This window comes from Hyperolius riggenbachi, chromosome 2 (genome assembly GCF_040937935.1).
Source record: "Hyperolius riggenbachi isolate aHypRig1 chromosome 2, aHypRig1.pri, whole genome shotgun sequence".
Taxonomy (NCBI): domain Eukaryota; kingdom Metazoa; phylum Chordata; class Amphibia; order Anura; family Hyperoliidae; genus Hyperolius; species Hyperolius riggenbachi.
This window is the reverse complement of record NC_090647.1, coordinates 274,820,712-274,846,284: the sequence shown is the minus strand read 5'-3', so window position 1 is coordinate 274,846,284 and position 25,573 is coordinate 274,820,712. Positions and strand designations below refer to the sequence as shown.

General features: G+C 43.2%; 1 protein-coding gene across 1 annotated transcript in view; it reads right to left on the bottom strand.

Annotated features, from left to right (window-relative positions):
- The window catches only part of CA4 (carbonic anhydrase 4), a 141,834-nt gene extending 117,946 nt beyond the window's left edge, over positions 1-23,888 (bottom strand). Inside the window, exon 1 of the mRNA XM_068268722.1 lies at positions 23,760-23,888. Coding sequence (XP_068124823.1) covers positions 23,760-23,823 — 64 coding nt within the window. The 5' untranslated portion in view covers positions 23,824-23,888. The remainder of the gene's footprint in view (positions 1-23,759) is intronic.
- Positions 23,889-25,573: the final 1,685 nt, after the last annotated feature.

Below are 25,573 nucleotides of genomic sequence, written 5' to 3'. Positions count from 1 at the left end.
ATTGACGGGTGATTGACAGGTGATTGACAGGTGATTGACAGGTGATTGACAGGTGATCAGGGGGGATAGATGCATACAGTACACGGGGGGGGGGGGGGGTCTGGGGGGGGTCTGGGGAGAATCTGAGGGGTGGGGGGGTGATCAGGAGGGAGTAGGGGGCAGATTAGGGACTTAAAAAAAAAATAGCGTTGACAGATAGTGACAGGGAGTGATTGATGGGTGATTAGGAGGGTGACTGGGTGCAAACAGTGGTCTGGGGGGTGGGCAGGGGGGGGTCTGAGGGGTGCTGTGGGCGATCAGGGGGCAGGGGGGGGGGGAATCAGTGTGCTTGGGTGCAGACTAGGGTGGCTGCAGCCTGCCCTGGTGGTCCCTCGGACACTGGGACCACCAGGGCAGGAGGCAGCCAGTATAATAGGCTTTGTATACATTACAAAGCCTATTATACACTGTTGCAGCGGCGATCCGGATGCCAGTAACCCGCCGGCGCTTCCGAACGGCCGGCGGGTTACGGCGAACGGGGGGCGGAGCCAGTCCCCGGCGGCTGATCGCGTCACGAATGACGCGATCGCCGCATAGCCACTCCCGCAGCCGCCCCCGCCGATGGGCGTATTGCGGTCGTTTGGGCCCAGACTTTGCCGCCGCCCATCGGCTGGGGGCGGTCGTTATGTGGTTAACAGCAAATGAATATGGCAGCCTCCATATACTTCTCACTTAATTTGTCCTTAATTTTAATTTTAAAAAAGAAAATAGCCTTTTATAATTCTCAGCAACCTCTAGCTGCTCCACAAACTCCATTGCCTCCAAATAAGACTGAAGCTATTCCTCCCTTTTACTCCTCCCTTTTACAAAACATCAATCAACAGGGAGGCGGGGCTTCAGCTGACAGAAAATTCCCTATCTCCCTTGCATGGATACATGTGTTTCAAACTGACTGGGATTAGGCAGGCAGCTGTAGGTTTCTGAGGAGGGTATGAGGATCTATAAATTTGTGCAAGTTGGTCCAGCAGGTATTTTATCTTCCAAAAAGTCAAAGATGTTATGCTTATATGATTTGAAAATATTGTTTAATAGTAAAAAGTTTATGAAAACTGTGCTTTAAAATAAACTGGAAAGGTTTCTTAAAAAAATATATCTGAAGTTTTTATTTCTGCAAATGGTGTGAAGAAATGAAGAAAAAATGGAGGTGTGGCCAAAAAAGTAAAATTGGCCGCAGCTATTAATGTTTTTTTGTTTTTTTATATTCAATATGTTCTACCTGTACCTTTTCTCATTCTGTTTCACAGTATTACCATGAGCCAGTCATGACAAATGGAAATTAGCAACAAAACAAAAAAAAAGCAAAGCAGTTCATTTTGGCGCCCAGTACCGACCACTAAAGTTGGGCGCCGACACAGCAGCAGTGCTATGCGACAACTTGGAGGGGGAATAGTATTTAATGCCGCCAGTGAGTTTAGCGGCAGCAGGGAAAGCCGTCATTTGGCTCGCCCTGCACCGAACTCCCCAGCACCGTATTGACATGCCCCCCCCCCCCCCCCCAAAAAAAAGAGTTACATCACTTAATTTTAAACTCACAAGAACAGGGCTCTCTGCCTCTCTCACTCTTTTAAGTATTAGAAGTTGCTATACGTTTTGTTCATTTTGTTACATATGTCACTGTAATTACTCTGATGTCTTCAGATTCTGTATTATGTATGAACATCTACATATTTGGTGTATACCATTCTCTGTATTATTATGTACACCATGTTTGCTTCTTACTCTATAGTTATACAGCACCACAGAATATGTTGGTGCTTCATAAATCAATAATAATAATAACAAATAAATATGGTCGAAAACGTAGCAATTATGTTGACTTGCATGTAAATGTAAGGCAGAGTCTGTTTAGCGTGGAATTAGGCTAATCGAATGTACTTTCTGTCGCTTTTGATTGTTTCAAGCACACCACTGGGTTTTTCACCTGAAAACAGGCAAAGTAATTTCCTTCTCTCTTTGTGGCATCAAGGCCCATGGGCCTAAATTACTAAACATATCTAGGACAAAAACCTTTAGAGACCATTGGGAAACATATACAATCCTGAAAACCCTCACCATTTAATTGCAGGTGTTTTTTTTTCTTCTTTAAATCCAGGCCATTCTTTTACATCCAGGTTTGTGTGATCTTCAGCAATGAGCTGCCTTAGTATATTAGTCTCAGCATCTGATTGCACTGTGTGTCAAACCACTTATATATCTATGATCCCCACTATCGTCTGTTTTGTACTCTGTACAGCGCTACAGAAGATGTTAGCACTTTAGAGATAATAATAATAATAGTGTCAGTAAAGATACACAGCCCACCAGTTTTCACTGCTAAAACCACCACCACACATAGCAATTGATTAACTTTTCCAGCAGTTCATTTGTGCTAAAAACAATGCTTGGTTCACCTCAATCTCCCAATGTTAGTATTATGGTGGCCACTAATGATCCAATATTTTTTAATCAATTTTGCCAAATGTAGGTAGTATAAGGGTAGATTGAGTGAATATAGTGATTGGATAATTTAGGCAGTCCCTTTATATGACATAGAAATGGTAAGATTGGATAAAAACGACTGGATCATTAGTGGCCACCATAAGCTGCCCTGTTTTTAATTGGTAAATGTGTGCATTACACAAAATATCTAGTAGAGACTTTTACATTCTTAGGAAAAAAAAAAAACGCTTCCCAGAAGGTGTGATGATAATGCTCTCATTTTAATAACGTGAACAAGCTTTGTCATCTATTACTTATTTCCAAATACTGTATGCCATTGGCATTATTAAGCATTTGATTCCTTATGTGTATATGACAGTTGCCAGTATATTAGCTAACATCTGAATGCTTGCTTTCCTTTGTGCACCAAGAACATTATTTTTCCTCTCGCTGTGTTCAGTGTTTTCCCATTCTACACAAAATAATTATGAAATAATCTGCTCTGTAGGGGAAAAATAACAGTACCAGAAGCAAACAAGACTGCCGTTTTCTATTTTTAGCTGGCCTTGTGCTTTGTTTAGAAATTTCTGGCGTTTGATCTAATTTGACTTATTCTGTTTGGTTGGTCACTGTTCTGTCAAAGGATTTTTTTTTTTCTTACTATAACTACTCAACTGTCCTACATTTAGTTAAAGGCATCTGTGTATATTAAACTTACCATAATCGATTGAAGCAAAGCATAAATATTTTTTGTAAGTAATTGTATGTCCAGTTTATGTATGTGTGGTTGAAGGACCACTATGATGAGCAGCTGTTCATTTTAAAATACATATGTACACATACATATAGGATATACGGTTGTCCCAAAGTGAAATGCACTGTAAATGAATGATTTGCTATGTAGCTGTTACTTGCTGTTGGTATTAGTAATCTGATGGCTCTGAACCGCTTTCTGACAGGTTTTGGATTGATACATTTTTAGATGATTCTTTGCGACAAATGTACATCTTATCTCTATCTAGAGAAAATATGTTATACACAGGTTGGTAACTAGAGGGGATCAGCCCCTGCGACCGCAGAGAGGGCCACAGCTGTAAGAGGGTCCCACCTAGTACGTCACTACCTCTGATCAAGGGTTCCATCCTTCAGATCAGCTGTTTTGGGGGCAATACTTGTTATGGATGTGAAGCTTACGATGTCCACACTTGTTTTAGGACCCTTGAAAGATGAGCCCCCAGGCTGTGAGGGTCCCCGGGGGTAGGTAAGGGAAAGGGTGTCAATATTGGAGGGTCCCATCAAAGTTTTGCTGGGGGCCCCATGAGTTGTAGTTATGCCCCTAGTTATACATTATGCCACCCACTGCTGACTAACAATGTTCAGTGCCTTTCAGTAAGGCAGAATATATGCCTGGCACTACTGAAGGGAGCATTCTATGGCTGACACTACTGGGTTATCTCAATGTGATTAGTATTATCTGCCTGTAATTGGTAACATATGTATGTTATTGATGCCTGCTTTTTTTGTATTATCTGTCTTTTGTTGACATTATGTGCACCATTGGAATTTACTTCTTTTTAGTATTTTATTCTCATTGATATATGCCTTATTTAATGTGCTGGAGGAATTATGGGATCCGTGGCTACAAACAGGACCGGATTTACCTCACAGGAGCCTGTAGGTACAGAAGTCCTGGCACCCTAGACATCACCCTCCATGAACCTACAAGCTCCCATCAAACTGCACCGCACGTGTGTTGGCTGTCCCAGCTGTCACTTCTTCCTTACTTGCATTGCCCGGTAGCTACAGGTGACCCTTAGTATTAAGTAGCCAGAAGTACCCTCAATATTAAGTAGTTAGAGGTGTCCCCAAGTATTTGGTAGCTAGAGGGACCGCAGTATTAAGTAGCTAGAGGTGCCCCCTGACTGAAGAGGGACTCGTCAATGGAATGCCGAGAGCTGGGTGAGTTAGCTCTCATTTATGCTCTCATCAGAACTCTGCATAGGGAAGGAGGGAGGGAGGCACTCGGGGAGGGGAGGGGATCTATGATGTGAGCGGTTAGCGGTTTTCTGGTTCCATTATAAGTTTTATTTTATAGGTCCTGGAACACAAAGCAACTAAAACACAAAGCAGCGGTAAAATTGCCATGTGCAGGCAGCACACTGGAATTTTACTGGTACTAACAGCAGCAGAGCAGTGCACGTTACCCTATTTGTGCAATGTACGTTACCGGGTGTAATATACACATTGCTATGGTAATGTATGTTGCCATAGTAGCACACGCACATCCCTAGTAATGCGTATTTCAATGATAGGGTAATGCGCGCTGCCCCGTGTCATTAGAGTCAGTAACATTGCTGTACGCTGCTAGTGCATGGCCATTTTACCATTGCTCCATGCATCAGGCCCATAGTGCTATATTTTTATTGTAATAGTAGCAACAGATTTACTACTGTGAATTTTCTCATGCAGGGTACATGAAATTATAACATAAAACTAGTACCATAACTATTACTTTATTACTGATACACTTTGTAAGGGAGACCAGTTAGCTTGTATTACCATTTATAATTTCATATTATCTTTAATTCCCTATAAAGTGAAATCTGGTTCCTCCCTATGAATTACCTCCTTTTGCAGAGATTTACATTGTGCTACAAATGTACTCTCTATCCTGTTCACACATATTTGTAAGCCTAGTTGGGATATTACAGCATTATATCTCTTGCTACTTAGATTTATGGAAACAAAATATGAAGAAGTTGACCAATCAGCTGTGAACACATGTTGCTTTGCTTGACACTGTTCCAAGTCTGCCATTCATAAAAAAGTCATGACGTGACCTTCTGCAAAATGCATATGAGCAGCACTAACATTGTGCTCCTCCTCTCCTGTTGGCTTGCAAACATCACATACAGTACCTGCTGCTGCACACACTGATATGTGATGCTTCTAAGCTGAGGCATCAACCCACCAAGTACCACAGCACCATAATGTGAAAGTGATTATGAAGGGCACATGCATGTGTTTACAGCTTGCATGTACTGAATGGTGTGCAAGATCCAAATCTCAGCTCTCAGCAAAGCACATCAGCTTGGTCAGAATAATTCATGATTAGATGCAGTGAAATGTTCATCCTGTGTGCACTACACAGCATATTTGCCTTCCAAATGCCTGCACATAGTTAAGAAAAAAGACCTAGAGACCGTTTTTAAACGGGCTTGGGTCTACTAGTTATACTATAATCCTCAATAGAGATGGTCAATGAGATGATAAATATTCTGGCTTTCATGCAGTCATGCAATGGAATACAAATTTTATGCAGCTTGGAACTGGGGCAATAAAAAGTGCATTTGATTGGCCCACTTCCAAGCTGCATACAGTTGGCATTAAATTTTCATGCATTCTAGAATTATTAGCGCTAGTATGGTTGAGGCGAGCCAGTGAGAAAGTCCATGGGGAAATTCCACTAGCATGATTGGGTGGACAGCACGTTCTTGAACTGCTAGGTTTCAGACAGGCCCGTTCCTAGGGCCATGCAGACCGTGCGACCGCCCTGAGTGCCGGGCAGAGTGGGGTGGGGATTGTGCTGTAGCGGGGTAGAGCAGGCATAGCGCTACAACTCACCTTTTGCTATGCAAGCTTCCTAAATCTCCTTCCTCCCAGCCGTCTGTTGCGTTGGTAACAATGCCCCCTGTGATTACGTAACTGAAAGTCATCAGAGGGGGCGCTGTTACCAACGTTGCGACGGACGCCTGGGAGAAAGGAGATTGAGGAAGCATGCATCACGGAAGGTGAGTTGTAGCACTATGCCCGCTTTCCCTGCGCCGCTGTCTAGCAACCTATATTGGGAGCACATGCCTGGCTATACAGTACTGGGAGCACCTATGCCTGACTATACTGGGAGCTCCTATGCCTGACTATACTGGGAGCTCCTATGCCTGGCTATACAGTAAGCACATGCCTGGCTATACTGGGAGCATCTATGCCTGGCTATTCTAGGAGCTCCTATGCCTGGCTATACTGGGAACACCTGCTTGGCTATACTGGGAGAACATGCCCGGCTATACTGGGAGCACATGCGTGGCTATACTGGGAGGCCCTATGCCTGGCTATACTGGGAGCTCCTATGCCTGACTATACTGGGAGCTCCTATGCCTGGCTATACAGTAAGCACATGCCTGGCTATACTGGGAGCATCTATGCCTGGCTATTCTAGGAGCTCCTATGCCTGGCTATACTGGGAGCACATGCTTGGCTATACTGGGAGCACATGCCCGGCTATACTGGGAGCACATGCCTGGCTATACTGGGAGCTCCTATGCCTGGCTATACTGGGAGCTCCTATGCCTGGCTATACTGGGAGCACATGCCTGGCTATACTGGGAGCACATGCCTGGCTATACTGAGAGCTCCTATGCCTACCTATACTGGGAGCACATGCATGGCTATACTGGGAGCACTTATGCCTGACTATACTGGGAACACCTATGCCTAACTACCTACTGTATACTGGGAGCACCTATTCCTTGCTACCTATACTGGGGGGACCTATACCTGGCTAACTTATACTGCAGGTGCCTATACCTGGGGGGGCAATTTTTACACCCTCACCCTGGGTGCAAATTAGGCTAGTAACTGTCCTGGTTTCAGATAGGTTGTGAGGTTGTAGTAATGCTACGCCCACGCTATTTGGCCAATTAGAATGCTTCAAGTTGTAAGACATTACTGTGAATTGAGAACTGTTTCCAATAGATTTTCACAATGGCTCACCTCAACCATACTAGCTCAAAATTATTAGCAGGTCACAGACCACCTCTAATGGTTACATGTGCACCCACAGAGCCTCTTAACCTCAGATTCATATAGAATAGAGAGCATCGCTTCTCTGACTTGGAGCTCTGCCCTTTCCCATCCTATTGTCCACAAAAATGAAACCGTCTGTCAAAAAACGTTTTCTGACTGGTTTCTGGACAGCAGGAAAGGTAGGGCTGAGTTCAAAGTCAGATAAGTCAAAGCATCTATTCATTATCAACCTTAGACTGGGGATTTCCATATCTGCAGGAAAAAAAATAGAATTTTAGAGATGCTCAAAGTTACTTTTACAGTACCTACACTTAAGCAACAGTGTCAGTTTACAGATGTTACAAACAACTCAGATTACAGGTATGTTGCTACAATATGCAGTGTATTTCAGGAATGATTATGCACAAAGGGCTTGATTCACAAAGCGGTGCTAACCTACTTAGCACGTCTAAAGTCTTTAGACGTGCTAACCAGGGTGCTAAGTAGGTTAGCACCGGATTTCTCAATTGAGAAAACCGGTGCTAACCTACTTAGCACCCTGGTTAGCGCGCCTTAAGACTTTAGACTTGCTAAGTAGGTTAGCACCGCTTTGTGAATCAAGCCCAAAAGCTTTTATTGTCTTTAGTTTCTTTAGTTCATTTTTTTTCTACTTATTATAAATGTAGAGACTAGTCTCTAACAGCATACCTTGTAAATGACTTCCAGTATATTTGTCACACCTAGGTAAAGGTTACATATACAAGCCAGATCACTGGGTTTACTTCTGCCTGGTAAACTTGAGGCCGGCTACACACTGCAGATTGGCGGAGTCATAAACAGGCCTTCGGGGATTAACGCTTTAGTATGCACTAATCCCGTCTGGCATCCAGCCAAGCAGGAGGTGACACTCACTTCCTGTTGGCAATCAGTGACAAGCGGGAAGCATATTGTTAAAATACGCTTCCGCACATGCGCGACACTGTAAAATGCTGCAGGTTTTTTAAATATACGCGCGTTACCATAGACTTACATGACTTCCTGTCTGCAACAGATCACCACAGGAGCCGCACAATTATGTAGGTATGGACACGCGTTAGGGCACTTTCGCCGCAGGGTTCCGCAACGTGGGGAGTGTGAACTCCCTTATAGAGGGAGCCTTTCATTAGGCTACGGTGGAGTGCGGTAAATTTACATAGTGTTTGTGTTAGAATCAGGGTTTCCTAATTTGAAACCCGAATTATGCTGCACACCACACTTCAGTACCTCAGCTAGTAGACAGAGTCACGGGGTTGTAGTTCCCACTGCGCTTCCAAGCTTTAAGACTGAAGCATCAAAGTCTCATGAAGCGCAGCATGACATCCTCATGACCCTCTCCACTAGCTAAGGTACTGAGGTCTGGTGAGCAGCGTAATGCAGGTTTACAAATAAAAAATACTGATTTGAACACCAAAACTATTTATGTAGCTGTTCTGGAATTTATGTGGCTGTGGAAATCAAAGCTGTACTGTACTATGAAATCTCCAGTAGAATCATTCACTGTCCACCTTACCTGTTGGAAAAATTTAAATCTGCCACAAGAACTGATCACTTAGATAGGTTAAAGTGAACTGAATAGCTTCAGTATTCTAGGACAGTTCAGCAAGCTCAATAAGCTAATTCAGAATGCACTGATCCACTAACAAGCAGCTGGGGGAAAAGGATGGTCAATGAGATGCACAGAATTCCAAACCAATGCAGGATTGTGCAAATTTTGTATGTATATTTATGCAGCTTTAAAGAGAACCAGAGTATTTTCTGGTCAGGTCTGCTACATGATTGAAGTGTTTTCAGGCCAGGTCTGCCACATGATTGCATGTATTTTCTGGTAAAATCTTCCACATGATTACATGTATTTTCTGGTCAAATCTTCCACATGATTGCATGTATTTTCTGGGCAAATCTGCCAACATGATTGCATGTATTTTCTGGGCAATCTGCCGACATGATTGCATGTATTTTCTGGGCAAATTTGCCGACATGATTGCATGTATTTTCTGGGCAAATCTGCCGACATGATTGCATGTATTTTCTGGGCAAATCTGCCGACATGATTAAACTATTTTCTGGTCAAATCTGCCACATGATTGCACGTATTTTGTAGTCAACTCTGCCGACATAGTTACATAGTTATTTTGGTTGAAAAAAGACATACGTCCATCGAGTTCAACCAGAGAACAAAGTACAACACCAGCCTGCTCTCTGAAATATCCCTGTTGATCCAGAGGAAGGCAAAAAAACCCTTACAAGGCATGGTCCAATTAGCCCTAAAAGGGAAAAAATTCCTTCCCGACTCCAGATGGCAATCAGATAAAATCCCTGGATCAACATCATTAGGCATCACCTAGCAATTGTAGCCATGGATGTCTTTCAACGCAAGGAAAGCATCTAAGCCCCCTTTAAATGCAGGTATAGAGTTTGCCATAACGACTTCCTGTGGCAATGCATTCCACATCTTAATCACTCTTACTGTAAAGAACCCTTTCCTAAATAAATGGCTAAAACGTTTTTCCTCCATGCACAGATCGTGTCCTCTAGTCCTTTGAGAAGGCCTAGGGACAAAAAGCTCAGCCGCCAAGCTATTATATTGCCCTCTGATGTATTTATACATGTTAATTAGATCCCCTCTAAGGCGTCTTTTCTCTAGACTAAATAAACCCAGTTTATCTAACCTTTCTTGGTAAGTGAGACCTTCCATCCCACGTATCAATTTTGTTGCTCGTCTCTGCACCTGCTCTAAAACTGCAATATCTTTCCTATAATGTGGTGCCCAGAACTAAATTCCATATTCCAGATGTGGCCTTACTGGAGAGTTAAACAGGGGCAATATGATGCTAGCATCTCGAGTTTTTATTTCCCTTTTAATGCATCCCAAAATTGTGTTAGCTTTAGCTGCAGCGGCTTGGCATTGAGTATGATTATTTAACTTGTTGTCGATGAGTACTCCTAAGTCCTTCTCCAAGTTTGATGTCCCCAGCTGTATCCCATTTATTTTGTATGGTGCTAGACCATTGGTACGTCCAAAATGCATGACTTTACATTTACAAAAATGCATGACTTTACATTTTTTCTGGTCAAATCTGCCGACATGATTGAACGTATTTTCTGGGCAAATCCGCTCACATTACGTGTAAGTATTTTCTTGAGAAAACCTGCACAATTATGTGAATTTTCTGGGGAAAGGGTTAATAATTTGGGCCTACTGTCTTTAGGTTGCACTTTTAAAGGGAACTTGAGGTGAGAATAATATTGAGGCTGACATATTTATCTCCTTTAAAGCAATACCAATTGCCTGGCCAGAACTGACAAGATTAGCTGCATGCTTGTTTCTGGTGTAATTCAGTTCACTACTGCAGCCAAATAGATCAGCAGGGCTGCCAGGCAACAAGTATTGTTTAAAAGGAAATAAATATGGCAGCCACAGTTCACTTTAAATTACAGTTAGCGCTACTCTCATCAGTCATGGCCACGTCCATTTTTTGCCTTGGCACGATGTAGATTATAGCCACACCAATTTTTGCCATTTTTGCCCACCGCGGGTCATCAGCTACCCCAGAAAATGGTCCAGCATAGCACCCCCCTCCCCCCAAAAAAATTCCTGGAGCCACCACTGCCCAGAGGCAGAGGCCAGACACACAGTTTACAATCCCACTGCATTTGTATCACACCCAGGAGACCTTATACCTGAACTACAATAAAAAGGAAGTTCAAGGGTCGTGTATCAACAAGTGTATTTGTTAATAGCTGTAATTAGAATGCACCTACATTGTATTACGTATTGCTCACCCACTATGTTAGTGTAGGCTAGTCTTTGGCATTTCTTCCAAAGAAAAATCTCCTCTGATGGAAGCTCTAAGGAATAGTTTCACTAATGAACCCTACTGATTATCAGCAAAAGAATATTGTTAGCATAAACCTATATGTGAAAGCATTTTAATTTACAGACTCGGACAACTAGTTGTTCACACAAATATACAGTGGCTGTAGAACCAGTCTTTGAGGGTTATTTGTAACCCATTGTCTTCCTCTGAGATACTGTGAGTGCCACAGCGGAACAAAAACAGCAACAAATAATCAGAGAGCAGACTTGCTCAGTTAAACAGTAGCAGTGATGGGTGACAGCACATAGCATGGCTGGAATGTGCTTGTGTGTTGCACCCAGTAAAGGCATCTGAAAGCTGGTGACTGGCTTAACAAATCTCACTCATTTTTACAAATATATGCAAGCGATTCTGCTTTTTTTTTTTACTTACAAATAGAGGTAGTTGCTGTTTTATACTGTTCTTTTATTTAGTTTCCTCGCATGAGTGCAATTCTTCCTCACACTGGGCTTGATTCACTAAGACAAATAGCATGCCTTATCAGAGATAACACGCCTTATCAGAGTAGCATAGCAAACTTATGCCTGCTAATTGGCAATGACAAGAGCTCCACTCGTCCTGCCCTGAGCCCCTGTGGGTTCGTAGCTACTCTGATAGGACGTGTTAACTTTGATAAGGCATGTTATTTGTTTTAGTGAATCAAGCCCATTGCGTGCTATTCTTATGCTAGAAACAAACTGACCTGAGCTACATGCCACTTTTATCTATAAACCTGCAGCACAACAAAATATTTCTCCATGGCTTTTGCTGGCACAATATTTCTATGTAATTTTGATGCTGCAATCCATGGTCCAGTACTAATCCTTTTTTCTTGTCACCTCATCGGACTGCAGGGTAGTTTCCTATGAAAAACAAGGGTCATCCACAAACGTTTTATCAAGGAGTAGTAAGATCCTGTAAGCCACAGAACTAAGGAAAACTAGGAGAAAACAAGAGTACTGTTTTTTTTGTTTGTTTATGTTAACAAACTCGATGGACGTATGTATGGTTGAACTCGATGGACGTATGTCTTTTTTCAACCAAAATAACTATGTAACTATGTAACTATGTAACCCCCCTTGGCATTATGGGTAGCATATCTATGCTGCACTTGTGGCTGCTTAATCCTGGCATGGTGTAGATGTAACTACACTGGCTCCCTTGCTCTCCACACAGTCGCTTGCAACCGCGGCTGATAAACTCAGCTGTCTAATGACATCTCAGTTCCATGCACTGTTCTGGAACCAATTTTATTGGTGCTTGGACCTGTGATCACTTGTGAGCCAATCACAGGGATCACAGAGGGAAATTTAAAAAAAGGCTCTGGTCCTTAAGGGGCCAGAGCAAGTTGGCCTCAGATGAGCTAAAATAAAATAGCATTTTAAAGGGAACCGGAAGTGAGAGGGATATGAAGGCAGCCAGTTGCAGTTGCCTGGCAGTCCTGCTGATCTCTTTGGCTGCAGTAGTGTCTGAATCACACACCTGAAACCAGGGGCGTTGCTAGACCCAAAGATCAGTGGCACATGCCCTGGATCTATTCTGCGGTGCCCCGGATGTCCCCAGGCAGAGTAAAGCCAAAACAGCACTCATCATGGCTCCACACAGTACACAGCATGCCCCACAGAGGCACCCCAACACCCAGCATGGCATGACAGCATCCAGCAAGCCCCATAAAGGCACCATAGCACCCAGCTTGGCATAACAGCACACAGCAATGGGAGGTATGCTAGGTGCTATGGTCAAGGTCCTCCAGCACCCAAGGCTGAGACACCAAAGTGCGCCCCTCTATCCCTCCCACACCAGCTGTCACACACTGATTGCTATTAGACTAAGAGGCACCCCAGGGCCCCCAACACCTTAATCTCTTGTTATCAGGCTTACAGTCACTGCTATGTATATCCTTTTCTTATTTTTCTCTTCTTCAAACACAATAGGGGAATGATAGCCGAGTGAATTGTGCGCCCCTCCTACACTACGCCCTGAGGCTAGAGCCGCTCTCGCCTCTGCCTCAGCCCAGCCCTGGCTATGGTGCTTCTATATGGGCATATTGGGTGCTGTGATGCCATGCTAGATGATGTGATGCCTTAATGGGGGTATGCAGGGAGCCGTGGTTCTCCTATGGGAGCATGCTGTAGTTGTGGTGCCTCAATGGGAGGCCGTGGGAGCATGGTAGAAGGTCCAATAGAAGGTCAGGGAATGCTATGGGTGGTCTGGCAGCAGGCCAGCTCACTCAGCAGAAAGCCAGACCAGCCAGCAAAGAAGCCAAATAACTGTATTTATGTGATATGCTGCATTTGTGTTTTGTATTAATGGAGAAGTGAGGGTTCAGCCAACATTTTGCTTGGCAGGCCTACTTAGACCACTGTTAAGTTCATGTAAATTTGGCTCCACCCATGACCACACCCACATTCCAGTGCATGGCCACACCCATATTTTGGCTGGAGTGCCCAAAAGTGCCCCGGATTTCTTAAGATCCTAGGAACGCCCCTGCCTGAAACAAGCATGTGGCTCATCTAGTCATATGTCAGTCACAGCATGTGATCCGCATGCTTGTTCAGAGTCTATGGTTAAAAGTATTAGAGGCAGAGAATCATCAGGACTACCATGCAACTGGGATTATTATTTAAAATTAGTAGATCAACATGCCAGCCTCCACATCCCTGTCCCTTCAGGTTATTTTTTGTTTCAGTTAGATATTTGACTAACTCTCCTCTCAGTATATAGCAGTCTGTCCTCCACCTTGTCTTCCACTGCTGAAATTATAGGTTCCATCCGTACTATAATATAATACAATACAATAACATTTGTAAGATGCATGGTACTATCAGTGCCATGCATCCACAGAGCCATCTCAGGGCGTTTACAAAATATTTACAGTATCTTACATTGAAACATTATGCCTGCTATGAGCATAGGGGCTAGGACATTATTTGATGCTTGTTGTAGAAACTCATTGTTGAAACTATTCAGAATGAAACACATTATAGAACTGTGCAAACTCTTTATTGGATGTGGCTATACATGGGAATGCTGTTACTCTTTCATTTGTTCTTTGTTTACAGTATTATGAATTTTCATATGGCAAATCTGAACCAACAAATGTATGTGGCTGTGACCCTTATTCAAGTCACTTTTTCTCCTAAGTTTTCTCCTAGGTGATATTTTCACCTCTTGTCATTAAAATGCCTTTTTCCCCAGCAAGAAAGAAAATACTCAAAATAATGTTGACAGTACCTTTTCACCTACTTTTTGATACCTTTTCAATTACAAAGTGTTGAAAGTGAAGATGAAAAAAAATCTCTCCTAGGAGAAAACTCAGGAGAAAAACTTAAATGTGTATGGGCCCATGTGTGTAAAGGCCTAACATATATCTCAATGACAGATTCATGGTTTTCTTAATAGGCTGGGTCCTGGATCCAGGTGTTTAAAGTCACATAGAAGAATTCATCTCAGCAGACTTACACATTAAAGGTTAAACTGCAGCTGCTGCTTTCACAATACTTTCTATAAGTGGTTCCCACACCTACTGTAAATGGCTATAATTGAAAGCCAGGCAATATGTGACCATGGCATTAGTGCACACAAGTAAGGCTGCTAAACCACAGCCGCAGCTATCACTATCAGGGGAGGACTGGGACCATTTGGCCTGGGGGGAAAACACAACCTAGAGGCCCGGTCATGGAATCCCCAGCCCAAATACATTTGCACGCAATAAAGATATGTTTCAATGGTAGTTTAAAGCAACAATACATTTTGCATTTATGTTAAGAAAGCATGCATCCATCTTGCCTCCTGTCAGCATTTCAGGCTGGGGGTGTAATTGTGTGGGGGACATTTTCTTGTTGCACTTTGGGCCTTTGAGGGTACTATCTGCATTAGGTTTGTAGGTTTTCCCTTTGTCTATGTGGGTTTCCTCTGGGCACTTTAGTTTCCTCCCACATTAAAAAAATACAGATAAGTTAAAAGGCTTACCCCTAAATTGGCTCTAGACTACAATAGACATATGACTATGGTAGGGATTAGCTTGTGAGCTCCTTTGAGGACAGTCAGTGACATGACTATATACTCTACAATGCTGCAGATGTCAGTGCTATATAAAATATACTATTAATATGGTAGGACATAAGACTATGGTAGGATTAAGGTAGCCATACACTGGTCGATGTGCCATTAGATCGACCAGCTGACAGATCCCTATCTGATCGAATCTGATCAGAGAGGGATCGTATGGCTGCCTTTACTGCAAACAGATTGTGAATCGATTTCAGCCTGAAACCGATTCACCATCTGCTGAGCTGCTCCTGCCGCCTGTCCCCCCCCTTGTATACATTACCTGACGCTGGCTCCCGGGCATCTTCTCCGCATTGCACGGCTCTGTTCCGGATCCATTACGGCGCTTCCTGTGTTACTCCGTGACCAGGAAGTTCAAATAGAGCGCCCTCTATTAGAACTTCCTGGTCACTGCAGTGACACAGGAAGCGCCGGGATGGATGGAGCCGGAACAGAGCCGTGCAGCACGGAGAAGATGCCCGGGAGCCAGCCTCAGGTAATGTATACCTGATCGGATCGGCTGCCGCTAGCGACGCGCACTTTACCCGCGGGCGATCGAGGGTAATTTCCCGCACGGCGCGATCGACGGACCGATCCGATTCCGGGAGGGAATCGGATCGGCGGCTGCGTTTACCGCGAACGATTGGCAGCAGATTCGATCCCAGGATCGAATCTGCTGTCGAAACGGCCGGGAATCGAGCCAGTGTATGGCTACCTTTAGAGTGTGAGCTCCTCTGAGGACAGTCAGTGACATGACTCTGTACTCTGTAATGTGCTGCAGAAGATGTCAGTGCTATATAATACATAATAATATGGGAGGACATTAGACTATGACTATGGTGGGATTAGAGTGTGAGCTCCTCTGAGGACAGTCAGTGACATGACTATGCACTCTGCAATGTGCTGCAGAATATGTCAGTGCTATATAAATACATAATAATAATAATCTGGTAGGACATTAGACTATGCCTATGGTAGGATTAGATTGTGAGCTCCTCTGCGGACAGTCAGTAACATGACTATGTACTCTGTAGAACGCTGCAAAAGACGTTTTATAAATACTAAAAAATCTCCCTCGAGGTATTCCCTGGTGGTCTTATGGTCCCTTGATCTCCATATAACTTTCCCCAGTGGCGTAGCTAAGGAGCTGTGGGCCCTGATGCAAGTTGTTTTACAATGGGGCCCCCCTAGTGCTCTATACATAACAATTGATCCGGCACACCAAAACCTGCCAATGGCAACTACAGTGTCAGAGGTGCAAGAAGTTGATGGGGAACAGTTTGTTAATGATTACCACTATTCAAAGAATGTATAGAAGTGATTATTATGAGCACAGGACCAATAGAGAGCTAATACTGTAGTTGAGGGAGGGCCCTCTGGGGCCCCTCTGGCCCAAGGGCCCCGATGCGGTCACTACCTCTGCACCCCCTATTGCTACGCCCCTGACTTTCCCTAATGATCTTGTGGTCCCCTCTCCCCTTTACAGTAAGCCCTGGTTTGGTTGTTTAGTGGTCCCCTATCCTCATTTAGCTCCCCTAGTGGTCACCCTCCCACTCTTCTCCTATATAAACAGAGTAGTGGTGCAGCGGTGGTGCGTGACAGTCTTACCTCCTCCAGCAATGTGTCCGTCCTCCACAGCTAGTGGCTGTCTGCTCTCTGTCTATCTCCATCTCCTGCACATTGTGTGTAATCAGGCGATGTTCAGGATAACAAAGTCGTAGTGAGCAGGTGGCCGCTACAGAGGACAGACATCTAGCTGGATGAGCTGAGACTGCTGTGCTGCTACTCTGCATACAGGGGAGCACAGTAGTATAGCAGTGAGTGTCTCCTCCTCTGCTCAGTGCAGTGTTGGGTGCAGCCAGAGTCCCCTCAGTCATGGGCCTAATGCAGCCACCACCACCCCCTAAGTCATTGGTGCCCAGTGTCCCTAAATGAAGCAGGTGCCCCAGCTTCATAATGCCTAGTACACACAATGCTATTTTCCGTCAGATTGATGGGTCAAATCAATAATTTCTGGCATGTCTGATCTGTTCCTGATCAAGAATGGGATCGATTTTCAGATTAGTACTACAAAAACAAAAAACAAAAAAACCCAAAAAAACGATCCCGTTCTCGATAGGGAGCAGATCATACATGCCGGACATTATCAATTCGACCCGTGGATCTGATGGAATATAGCATTGTGTGTACCAGCCTTAAAGCTACACTGCCTGTCCCCTCCCTTCAGTATTTCACAATTCCCCATCTAACGGCCATGACTGTACAGGGAAATGGTCACATAGGTTCCTTCAGTGCAGAAGCTTGACCGTGGGAAAGCATGTCCATACTGGGCATGTGCAAACGAGGCCCACACATGCCCAGGAGAACTAAGGCACTTGTGCATGGCTCTTTTCATTCATGTAAAAGCACTCCATTTGACTGGGCATGTGTGGATGTTACTTGCGCATGCGGAGTACAGATACAGCTCCCAGCATACCTCTCCCACTCCATAGAGGCACTACAGCTCCCATCATGCTCCTCCCCTTCCAAAGCGGCACCACAGCTCCCAGCATGCCTCTCCTCCTCCATATAGAATTAGATAGCCCCCAGGGCTCCCCAGGCTTTTTTCAATGTGAATAATGTTCCCCTGGTGCCCCTGTAGAGTATTTACAGTGGTGCACACTCACCTGTCCAGCCAGCGGGCTCCCTCCATCTGTGTGCTTCATCCTCACAGGCACCTCATCTCCATGACCTGGTGACATGTACACACCTATGTGCTGCTGGGTCACTGAGATAAGGTGCCTGTGAGGATGGAGACGTTAGCACACAGTGGAGCGCGCTCCGCTGTGAATACTCTGCAGAGGCTCCGGGGATCCACTATTCAATTTGGGGAGACCAAGGGGGGCCCAGCAACCAGCTGTGGGGCCCTGGGGAACAACCCAACAATATATGGAGTAGGGGTATGCTGGGACCTGTGGTGCCTCTAGGGAAGGCAAGGAGCATGACGGGAGCCGTGGTGCCTATAGGGAGGAGCTTGCTGGGGGCTGTGGTAACTCTTTTGAGGGTAAGAGACCTGCTGGAAACAGTAGTGCCTCTATAGGGGGAAGACTTGATGGGGCTATGGTGCTTCCATGGGGGGGGGGGGGCATGCTGGTAGCTGTAGTGCCTCTATAAGGGAGGGGGATACTTCCTGGGAGACTTGGTGCCTCTATTGAGGGAAAGGGACATGCTGGGACTTGTGGTACCTCTATGGAGGGGAGGGACATGCTGGGAACAGTAGTGCCTCTATGGGGGGAACCTGCTGGGAGCTATGGTACCTCTCTAGAGGGGGAGGGGAAAAACGGGCTACCTAATGCTGTGGAGTGGGGGAGGGGGGTCAGAAACTTACAGGCATGCAGAGTCACAGCAGCAGAAGAAATTCCCAGCCATGCAGATCTGATTCTCTCCCAGTGCAGTGTGGTGTCTCTTCTCTGGGGCCCTGGCTGCTTCTCCCCATGAATGCACATCACACAGCAGCCTGGCAAGTGTGTCTCAGCGTGGTCTCCACAGGCCGGGGGGCGGAGCCTACACACATACACACAGTGCACCACGCAGTCTGTTGGTGCACAATGAGAGAGAGGATGCCGGGAGAAGCAGCAGCTTTCAGCCAATGCCCTGCTCCCTGGCCCTACTGAGTAGGCCTATCAGAACAGCAGTGGGCTGCTGGGGGCGGGGCTGAATCGAGTGGCTGCGGAGCTGCTCTAAACTTTTTTTACCACCGCACCGGCCCTGATCGATTGAGGTGGCGGCGGCCCGGGGGGAGAATGCCACCTGTCCCCCCGGGCCAGTCCGCCCCTGATCACTATACTATATAGTACTGGATCTCCAGCCCACCGTGAACAGATATGATTGAAAACCTGGCTATATGTTACCAAGAGGTTGGTAAGGTTGCTATAACCAGCACATTAGTTACCACTGGTTATCACTTTGTACTGAATCTTTCATTCAGGGTTTATTTTATATGAAAATCTGCAATTTATTATTATAAGTCAGCACCTCTGCTTATCTCATGTGGCTCAGTTACAGCAGAGTGGAAGCCTTCCAAAGTGCTAAACACGTTCAGCACTGAGGAAAGAAGAATATGAAACAGCTTAGAGGTTCCCTATGAGGTTTACTAGCATCCGAGTCACTGGATCTGGTAATGAGCAGAAAAAAAACATGGGGGTTCCCTTATCTCTAGTTAATAGCTCACTATGCTACACTTAATAAGTGTAATCTACATGTAGTAAAAGGCTAACTTCATGATAGTGTGCTCCATGAAGAATGACCTAAAGTGAATCTGACTAGATTAAAATACAATAAAACTCTCCTAAACATGTAGGCAACCTGAGGCACCTGGAGCTGGATTATTAGTTAACATTACCCCCACTCCCAGTGGCCCCCTGTCCACCAGGATGGCTCAGGGATACCATTAGCTTCCACTACCATCAACTATTGTGAGTATATAGTGCACAGAATACAGCAGGGAGGAGTTGTGCGTATATGTTTGGAAACATTAGCATCGTTTCAGTTATGTCGATTTCAGATACATGTTAAAAGACATCTCGATCCCCCCCTTTACATGGGTGCATCCAGTTCTACCTCGATGCTGCAGCTACATAGCGTAATAATACTGTCATTGCAATAGCTGGGTGCACAAACTAAGAAGGGGCAAACTCACTATTAAAGTTTCTCAGTAAAGTAATACAGTGGCTGCTGGGTCAAATCCATAGGTAGCAAACTAAGACTGTAATGATACACTTACTGTAGATGTAAAAATAAAATGAAGCTGAAAACAGTCTTCTACCCCTGCCAGCTTATTTGTACCATTCCATAAATCCTGTTTGAGATTATGGTGCATATACTGAGAAATAGAATAATTATGGTGTTGTTATTCCATCTCATTTCATAGTTTTCCATTTGGGCATTTTCATTTGCATATTAGCACCAATAAATACATGGTTGTTGGATACTAAATGCTTTATTCTGGCATGAAAATTGACACTTTTATGGCCATATTTGGTTTCTCTTCAACCTGGGATACCCTGCCCCAACCAATTCACCGTTTTTCCACATACGGTACTCTTTTGGATATAACACAGCACCAATTTTTAAGCAAACTTTAATGTTAGTATTGTCAATAACTGTTTCTATAGTTATACTTCCACTTAAAGTTGATTTTTAAAGTGGACCTGAAAACTTAAAGTGGAACACCAGCCAAAAAGTTTTAGTGTTGGATAGAGTGGGAGATAATTACAACTTCTCCTAGATTTTTAACGCTGCCTGGGTTCTGGTTGGGGAGGCATCTCTTAAATTAATTTCTTACTTGCAAAGAAATTGAGTACACATTTTGCCATAAACAAAATAGTTGTTAGTAGTCCTGTGAAAGGATTAAAACATTTCTGAGTTTTTTTTTCCCTTATAAACTAGAGCAGTTTTGACATTTTTGCTATGTCCCTTTTTAATAAGCAACAACTTAATCACTATTTATTACATTTTAGTGATGTATACGGTACATTTTTTTTTTTTTTTGTTTTCAGAACAAACTAGACTTTCTTTGGGTGATTTTTTTCCCCCCAAGAAATGTGTGTCAGCCCTACAGACTAACATTCACGTCCTTCTGCAAGACTGGCAGCAAAAACGATTTAAATACTTAAGTGCTGGCAACAAGTTGTTAATTGAGGTCTGTGTCCCTTTTGATCAGATGACCCTTATTTTGAGTCCATATGAAAAGGAAACTGAGATTGTGGGGATGTCTACTTAACAGGAACATAGACAACAGTAAAAGATTCTAAGTCTAGTCACTCCATTCAAAAGGAAAAACAAAGTTGAGGCTGGGGCTATATTTTAAAATAAATGTCTCCAAGATACGTAGACACGGTAGCCTCCTTTTCCAGAAAGCTTCTTGTTCCCATTATATTATTATTATTATTATTATTATTTGTATTATTATTATTGATTTATATAGCGCAGCATCTTTCGTGGTGCTGATTCGATTAGATGAGAGAATGATATATGTTTTCCTAACGGACTTCCAGTCTTGAGCTAAAGGAAGAGCATTGAAGAGAGTAGAGGCAGGATCTAAAGCAGTGAGAGCCAGGCAACTGTCAGGATGGAGCTCTTCCAAAGACACAGGCATAAGGTGCTTGCATCTCAGGGGTACATTTAAGTTAGTGGTTCAACTCTTTTCAGCCAGGCATCTTTTATGTTCTGAAATCTTTCTGATGGGGACAGTTTGATTTATGGAATAAATGTTTCATTGATAATCAAGATGATGGTGATTAGTCTCTGAGCACTGTGTGGCTGTCAAAGCTGTGTGCTATAGCTTGTGGGATCGTACAGGGACACAGCATGGCTCAATAAATGATCATTTTTAAATTATTTCACAACCGTGTTATAGGCTAAAACTATTACCATTACATTTTGTTACACCCATAATGGGCTCTATTCACAAAACTTCTCATAAATGACTTATCACCTAATTGATAAAAATAACCTTTCAGCACATTTACAAGCAAAATAATCACTCAAAGTTAGTTGTTCCTGATTCATTTCATTACAATATTACCTTTCTTACCTTAATTATATTATATTTTTGCTCTTTGGGAGCTTAAAAATGTAACATAGATAAGGTGAAAACAGAGGAAAACAGGTGAAAAAGCTTTGTGAACCATGCCCAATGAGTCCTGTATAACAGCAACGTTAAATACTAACTATACTCTGTTTAGTATGTATTGCTCAGTATGAGACATTTTTAACACCTGGCTGCAGAGTGGCGTTGGTGTAATGATGTGTCTATCACTATTCTGTTTACTTGTCTAAAGTGAACTGCAGACTGCAGATGATTTTCCATGATTATCATTGTATTACTAAGCTATTCTCATGTCTCTATGTCTCATTCCTACTGGATACAATCGCTTCAGCATCATCAAACTCCACTTCATCTTGGCCAGTTACCCCATTTTTGCTCTTTACCTGCTCTCCCACCCAGGTTCCACAAGTCAGACTGGGATGGAATGCCAATGTGCATACAACCAAGAAGAAGGTAAGCTCAACCAGACAAAAAATACACTACCTCCCTGCCTCATATTAACCTCCACCCTTGCTAAGCATTTAATTTTTCAATACAGTTTCTCATAGCCTATTGCTATACAGGTGTTATCACACTGTTCAAAGTGTCTATCAGTTTCTGAATGAGTGAAATGAATGGTTTGTGCTTGGAGGAGGGAAAACCAAGGGAAGGTGAACTACACATTTGATAAGCATTTAGGAGGCAGCTAAGTATGGTACCCACCTAGGAAAAACTGCATATGGTGTTTTTTAAACACCCGGTTGCCATAACACTGAATAAATACAGGGAACAACCCCTGGCCTGCAGTATTGGGAACATTCCTATATGCTGAACTGTAAGTGTGTCAAAAAAAACATCCAGCAGGAAATTGGGTTGCAGAAAGTCTATGAGACTTCCTCCTTCTGGCTCCATGAAGAAGTTGGAGACTGCAGCAGCAGTCAGAGAGAAGAAGTGAGAGTACAAACATGTTTGAGAAGTCGTTGATGATTTGGTGCTCTATGGCGACAGTTGTGTGGTGGGGGTTTCATTTGATTCCAGGCTCCCTTCAAAGATCCTTAATGACCTTTTTTTTGTTAACTCACTTCCACAACTTGATGAGTGATAATTGCATGATCTCTGTAAAAATCACCCACTGGAACATGAACTGCAGGATGAATCAGAAGTGGTGGGAGTTCTTTAACGAAACAATATTTTCAATGCTATGCTGTAATAACTTGTGATCTGTTACCTAATATGTGGTTAAATGTTGCAGAAATTGCTAATTAATGATGGCATTTATTAAGCACAGCATCCTGAAAGAATATGTATTTTTGTAACACATACCTATAAATGATACACATAAATACAAATAAATTTAAGTTTTATTCAATACTGCTAAGCAGCCTTGTCATATAAAGGTTAAGGCAAGTCAATGTGAACATTTGACTTAATCTAGATGCATTTGAGCTGAACACAAATCTGCTGGCCTGGCATAAGCTATATGCACTGGTAAACTACACTTATAATGATACATTTGATATACCAGGACCTTAGAAAATTACAAGCAAGTACATCACTGAAAACTTTTTTGATTAACCTTTATTTATCAATGCAGTACATGAAGTGGCAATAAATGGATTGGCGCCTAGCAGAATGTTTATGCAGCTTTGTTTTGATAGGATACAGGTATGACTAAAGAAAAAAAAGTGATTAATCACTTTTTAACTGTAAGTGATTACTTTTATTACAGTCATAACATCTGATTGTAAGAGGCTGCTTTAAAGGACATGTGAGAAGAGATAATCTCATTCTCGTAAGAAATGTTATTCAGAATCAGAATTAGAATGTTATTCACAGCGTTCTTTGCAATGCAGCTAGAAAATAGAATAGAATTTGTAAGCATTTTGTGAGCCCTGCTATGTGTGTGAGTTTGTCCTCTCACTGTCCTCAGTGGTACTCAGAGAGCAGAGAGAACACACAGCATTTTGTAAAGGACACTGCTGTAAGCAGATAAAGACCCATCTTACCTTCTGATGATCTCACTCTGATAACATGCAGGCTGAGGAACAAGCACAAGTAGGCGAATGTCATTGTTGCAGGTCTACCACCAAGCGATGCTGTAAGCCAGGATCAATCAGGATCTTTATTCTGAGCTCACATCTCAGCTGAGAGTTTTTATACAGGAGAGGGTACATAGCCCAGAAGGTGAACTCCTCCTTCTCATACCTCCCCTTGCTGCTGAATATTTACTACTTCTACCAATAAATGTCACAGCTTATCTTTGTAAACTTGCTGCAGTGACTGACAGTACATTCATCCCTAATAGGCAGAAGGAAGTAGATACAGTTTAAAGAAACACTAAAAGTGAGACAGCCAAGTCATTCAAAGAAGAGAGGTAGGCTGACTTGCTTACACAACACTTTACTGATCTGCTGATAGATTTACAAACATGCATACAAGTTTTTATTTGCTTCTCACATTTGCTTCATCCTGAATCAAAACGTCTTGCTTTTACTGTCAGCTGAAAATGTACAAATTAGAAGGTGCAGCCCCTCTGCCATATGAATGTTAAATATTCCACTAAAAATCACTACCTTTAAAGAGCTTGTACTGATATCAGTTTCTTGCTGAGGATATGACCCAAGATGCTCTGTTTCAGTTTTACAAAGTGAAAGAGAGCCAGGACTAATATGAAGGAAAGAGATGGCATTTCACCCATCAAGCAAAAAAAAGGGGGGGTTCAGAACAACTCGTTTTGTAAATTACATAACAACAACAGTGTATGTAAAGCTTTGTACATGTATTAGATGACTGTTGCCCAGCAACAGCTGTCCATGCTGCTTCAGGTGACAGTTTAGTCTTCCCAGGCTTTTTGTGCATTTTCTTGATAAATTCCTGTTTCCTATTCATCCCCAAAACATTTTTAATAAATTAATTAGGATTAAATTGTGACAGTGGGAGCTACATTGCGTTTCCTGTAACAGGAACACAATGTAATGGAACGGAAAAAAAAAGATTGGGCTATATGTTATGCAATGTGACGCATACAGTGAAGCGTACAGTCAATGAAAACTATGCCATTGATAATGCATGCACTGTGTTTGTATACGGTAGTGCATTGGATGGCACCAGATGCAACCTGAATGATGCATAATGATGTCCAATAGCAGAGGTAGAGTCTCACACCAGGCCAAGCTCGGAAGTGCTGGACCAATATGTAAGTCAATTGAAAAATCCAGGAGGTCACTCATGCTACTTAGCCCCCGTTCAAAATACAGTAACCAGCAACCGTTTGGGGGCCTACAGTAGCTACCTTGACAAAGGGGACCCGCTGTGACCCCGAAATGGTTGTTGGTTATGTAAATGGACATCTGGCATATATGTGAATAGACACCGCTTCTATTCCTATGGGTCTCCTGGATTTTTCCTGAACGGCAGATAGGCTTACTATTGCAATTACAGTGCGATTTTCTGCATCAATATGCCTCGGTATAGTCGTAATTGTGAACAGGGCCTAAGTAGCATGAACTGTACAATTAACTAATGCTGCAGAGAATGGGGGGGGGGAGAGGGGGGGGAGCAGTTAAACTAACCCTAATAAATGAAGTTTAAATGGGCCTGGATGCAATCAATTCAGTAAAGCTAGTGAACTAAAAGTATGCTCACTTTATTAGTGTATCTTTTAAAAACATTGCACAGTGGAATTCACCAAAACCGATGGAGGTGAAAATAATTCCAGGTTGCATGCAAATTGCATAAAGCATGGAACTGATTCATCAGATCCAGGATCAGATTATCAGATTCACTTCCTGTTGAATTTAATTGGTCAAATTCCATGCTG